Consider the following 5111-nt stretch of genomic DNA (forward strand, 5'->3'; position numbering starts at 1 on the left):
ATTAACATTAAGAAACGGACCACAAGGGACACGCTACATGTAAGCCCTACAGATGAAATTTCGCATGCTCACCTATGGTGATGGTTCGGGGTATTGCTTGATAACGGGGGTATGTCAAGTTGTGGGGAACACTAGCTATTTATTAATTGAACCTTAATCGTATCTAATGGCTGCTTGGTAGACTTTGATGCTTAAGCTTAGGTGGATAAACAATAACCTTGATCGTCTTAACTATTCATGAAAAGAATAAAAAAGAGCAACAAAAATTTTAAATATGCTAATTTTGAGGTTTAAGTCAAGTTGGGGTGACCTGGTCCAGTAAAAGCTGAAAATAAGCGGGTCTTAATTGTGTAAACCACTGAGTAATATTATTTTCGGATCTTATTTGTCTCGGTAAAGATTAAGGCATGGGTTTAAGTGGACAAAAATATCGGTGATCGCGGTTTTTGCGTTTTTCTAAGCTTTAAAAATTAACATATATGTTTGTAAGATTGTAATTTTCCGATTCTGATCCAACTGCATTAGACTTTTTCAGGGACGAAAAAAGAGTAAGTGTGAGGATATTTGATATACATTTATTTATACATATCGAATCCCTTGTAAAGTTATGTTTATTTAATGTTTTGAGTTCGGTTTAGTTAATGTTTCGTTTATCTTTTATTAATTTAGGTTTTGATTCAAGTTTAATTTATCTTTATCATGTTTTAAATCTTTTGGTGTCTTGCATGTTAAACTCTAATTCTTCCTATCATTTCATGTGAAGTCTATGTTCGTTTTTGTTCGTCAATGGTTACATGATTACATCACTAATGTTTTGTTATGATCTTTATAGGTTTATGGTTTGGTGATCAAGGAAAAGAAGTTCTAGAAAATTCCTATCGTTGCTTGGAGTTCAAGGGAAAGATTACACAAGATCTAGCATTGATTTAATAATAAAATAAAAAGAAAATTCGAGCCCTCCTGATGCACACCGCGCCACGCGCGGGGAAGGCCAATCCTGGTCGCGCGGCGCCTAGGGATTTTGATCAGCCAAATTTTGCAAGTAAAGGCCCGGTTCGTTTATATAAACATCTCTTTGCAAACCTAAACGAATTAACAAGTGTTGGCAGCCGATTTTAAGAGAGAAACCAAGGTTTTGAAGGTGCTTTGAAGCTAGGAATCAAAGAGGATCGAGAAGGCTTTCACGAAGGTGTTCAAGGATCAATTACCAAGGGTTTTATCGCTCTAACTTTGATTCCTTGTTCATTATCATGTCTTTCTTCTTTGTTTTTAATACTTGTTTGGATTCGTTTTTAATAATGATTCTAGGCTAGACTTCATGTCTACCTAGGTTTGATGAACATGTTTTGATACTTGATTCTTGCTTTGGATAATGATTTGATTATGGATTTTGTTGATTTAATAGTAAAAACTTGATTTTGCTTTCATGATGCATATGAGTATTTATTATCTTGGTTGATTATTAACTATTGCTTCACATAGATCTTTTATCTCTTGATTGTGTTCTTTAGATTTAGGGTTTGTGTTTAATCATTACTTGGTGTGTTTTGATTATTGTGATTGAATAGGCCTATTAGATCATAGAAGATTGTTGATAGTTGGTTAGGGTTTTAAATGTTCTGCTAAATTCAATAGCTGTAAGGTGAGGAGTTATTCATGTGTCTTGGTCAATTGCATTCTAGGCTAGATTGGTGACAGTATTCTTGCTTGGTTATTGTGTTGATCATTGTTCATGATGTCATGATAAGTTTATCAAGTTATCTAGGGTTTAGTGTTTCGTAAGATTGCTTGCTTTAGATACTATTAATTAACCCAAACTGATGACTGTGAAGAAATCAATCCAACTGATTGCTTAATAATCTAATATTCATTCTTTAGGATTTTACTTGATGCGATTGAGGATCCTCTAGGGTTTGTTAGATGAATATATTTAGAAATCAGTTTCCATATTATAATTCGTTGTCCATTGCTTGATGATTGTTAATACATGGGATTCTTACCTAGGTAGATTCCTTCTCTTATTGGTTTCGATCTTGTGTTTGATTGCTTGTTTTCTAGTTTACTTGTTTATTCATTTTCTTAGTTTAATGTTAGTTTAAAAACCCCCTCAAAACATTAATAATAAATAGTCGTGTCGTAAGTCGAGTCAAATTAGTTAATTAACGTAATTTATAGAGTCCTGTGGGTTCGATATTATGTTATGCATCATTGACACGAGCGTGTGACAACCAATCATATATGTTATGCATCATCATCGGCTATAAAATAACAAATTTTAATAAAAGTAAGTGTTCTTGTGGCTCGAAGAGCTTGTGTCTTTGCATAGCATTGATCGGACTTCAATGATCGATCTTGGCGGCTCTAAGTCTTTATCTTGAAGTGCATTGCCAAGCAATTTTTGCATTTGTGATCCAAATGTGTCATCCAAAGTCTGCAAATTTTATCACAAAATTGTTACACCTATACTACATAAGTATTTTAAATACTAAAAAAGAATGGAGCTACTTACAGAGACAGCAACTGTTGAACCTTTGTACACTGATTTGTTTTCTTTCCTGTTCTCAAGAAAACTCAAAACATCCTGCAATAATTTACATATCAATTTACTATACCCTTATATATGAAATAAAATAAAAAAAATACTTGCCTGTCCCATGCGGTCCCAATACCCTCGACACACTGCAATAAAAACGTGCGTCTCAAAGACGTTGTGCAGATGATTCACCGTGTTAATAAGCTGCTCAGTTAGTGGTTGCATTCTGCTTCTGATCTCAGATTCAGTCATACTTCCCTTCGAATCTTGAAGAATTTTCTTTAATTTTGTACCATTTTGGATCCTTGTCTGTAGCATAAAAAATAATGGCTCAATCAAACAATAATATTACACACACACAAAAAAAAACACTAAATTGTGCACATAAAATATAAAGATGGCATATAAAAAATAATGGCTCAACCCATACTTATATTTTAACAAAAGTATATAGGCACAAAGTTTCAGGCTCAAATTCATTACTTTTCGGCCCAAAAGGAAAAACTGAAACCAGACCGAACCCATTGTGAAAACGAAGCTGAACAGTTTTTAAAAATCTAATTACCCGGATTTTCAGTTTGGTACGGTTTCAGCCGAAAACAGACCCCTACATAATAGAAAGACGCTTACATTTGCAACAAGTTTCTCTACAACTGCTTGAAGATAGTTTCTAAACTTTGATCTAAGCATCACGGTCACTTCACTCAAACGCTCTCCAGCTGCTGTATTTCCCTCATCAGGGATACAGCACGAGCCCCATGACTTTATTTGACCTTCAATCTTGGGGCGCAAAACATCTAGCATCCGCTTCATTGAGTTCAATAGAATGCCAAGCTGAATAATATAAAGATAATAAATTTTACATGCCCACGAAAAAAGTTTTAGAAGGATAAATCACAAGAAAAATGACTTATTTCCTTGTTCTACCACAAAAATAAACAAAGGTTTCTTTTACTATGCATTTATTGTAATTTATATATTTGGTTGATATAAAGATAAAAAAATCTGTATGCCCAGAAAATAAAAATATACTTTTTTAAAAACTTTTAGAAGGATAAATCACAAGAAAAATGATCTATTTCCTTATTTTCACCATTACAAAAAATAACAAAGGTTTCTATTACTTTGCATCTATTGTATTTTAGACATTAGGCAAATGGCCTAAATGTTGCAAGTTTCATAAATCTCAAAATATAGGTTGTTGGTGTCGTAGTTTAAGAATATACAATTATGAAAATTGATTTCAAACTAAAGAATGACGGGGTTGACCTTTGAAAAGTCAAACTATAATCATACCTCGTGAGGCACAACATAAGGATTTGTGGTTCTCTTGGCAAGCTTTTGGACATACTTGAAGCCAAACTTCTTTGGTGTTAGGTTCTCTTTCAAAGGCGCTACAACATCCGCAAATTGTTTGTCCAAAGCTTCGATTACCGCTTTTTCCACGTCTGCAACGGCCTACAAAGTTTTTTATGAAAGCAGTGTTATAACATAAACTCTTTTGACACGATGCACATGAATATCATTTTTCATTTTGATGGTCTCATTCATAAGAAATAAAGATGTGATTAGGGGCATACATTCTCCAAAGCAAAGGTATACTCTGGCCATCTGCATATTATGACATCGTAATCGTTTAATGTTTCTTTAAGTCGGTCATACATTTCATCCAGAAACGGGGTTGTTGAATGTTGTGTTCTAACACCAGACCGTTTTTACCTGCAAATTCACAAACATTCTCATCATTTCACTTTTCAAACTATATAGGATTAGGATCATGTGAGAACTATTTTGAACCATTTTAGACCACACAAACACTCTTTTTAACAAAAACTAAAAAATTTATAAAACAACAAAAAAAAATCGAAAATAAAAAAAGTAGAAAAACCAAAATTTTTTATTTTTCATCCCGGTTATATAAAAAAATAAAAAAAACTTGAAAAAAAATATCGGTTTAACAAAATTATAAAACCGGGATGAAAAATAAAAATTTTTGGTTTTTTTTACTTTTTTATTTTTGAGTTTTTTTTTTTGTTTTATAATTCTTTTTAGCTTTTTGTTAAAAAGAGTGTTTCTCAAAGTTCTCAATTTCAAAATAGTTCTCACATGATCCTATATATATATATATATATATATATATATATATATATGATCCACTCATTGCATATTCAATAGCCAATGATGCATGGTACTTTCTGATATAGTTATTAAATTTGATTAAAATATAACTAAATCATCCATCTGATTATAATTTTAGTATTTGAAACGACATATAATATTAGTTATATACCTACAAAAAGTTCTTTGAACATTCGTACTTTTTTCTGAGAAGCGAAATATGCCTAGGGCTGTAAAAAATCCGAGCTGAAATATTCTAAAAAAGATGAAATGTTGAGCTGAAGCTCGGCTCGTGAAAAGCCCGTGGCTCAACAAGCCAACTCGACTATTTTTCTTTTTTTAAATTAAATTTTGTATTTTTCAAAGATTGATATATATGAAGAGTAATAACCAAGCTATAATGGTTACTAGTTCACAATTACTCCATTAAGAAAATATCATACAGGCTTTAAATTACAAA

General features: G+C 32.2%; 1 protein-coding gene across 1 annotated transcript; it reads right to left on the reverse strand.

Annotated features, from left to right (window-relative positions):
- Positions 1-2275: 2275 nt before the first annotated feature.
- LOC143558498 (uncharacterized) lies at positions 2276-4243 on the reverse strand. Its single transcript, XM_077047324.1, has 6 exons — positions 4114-4243; positions 3830-3991; positions 3164-3367; positions 2648-2842; positions 2510-2581; positions 2276-2431 (listed from the first exon to the last, which is right to left on the reverse strand). Exons 1-6 carry the CDS (start codon positions 4195-4197, stop codon positions 2276-2278), a joined length of 873 nt encoding a protein of 290 aa, XP_076903439.1. The 5' UTR covers positions 4198-4243.
- Positions 4244-5111: the final 868 nt, after the last annotated feature.

The sequence above is a fragment of the Bidens hawaiensis genome, unplaced genomic scaffold (genome assembly GCF_021521415.1).
Source record: "Bidens hawaiensis isolate Kalapana, Puna unplaced genomic scaffold, B.hawaiensis_p1.1 tig00019547_1, whole genome shotgun sequence".
Classification (NCBI taxonomy): domain Eukaryota; kingdom Viridiplantae; phylum Streptophyta; class Magnoliopsida; order Asterales; family Asteraceae; genus Bidens; species Bidens hawaiensis.

Coding starts and splice junctions, on each gene's coding strand:
- LOC143558498 (XM_077047324.1), bottom strand. CDS start 4,197: ATGTATGACCGACTTAAAGAAACATTAAACGATTACGATGTCATAATA. Junction 3,368..3,829: donor CTTATGTTGTGCCTCACGAG/GTATGATTATAG, acceptor TATATTATTCAG/CTTGGCATTCTATTGAACTC. Junction 2,432..2,509: donor GTTCAACAGTTGCTGTCTCT/GTAAGTAGCTCC, acceptor TAAAATTTGCAG/ACTTTGGATGACACATTTGG.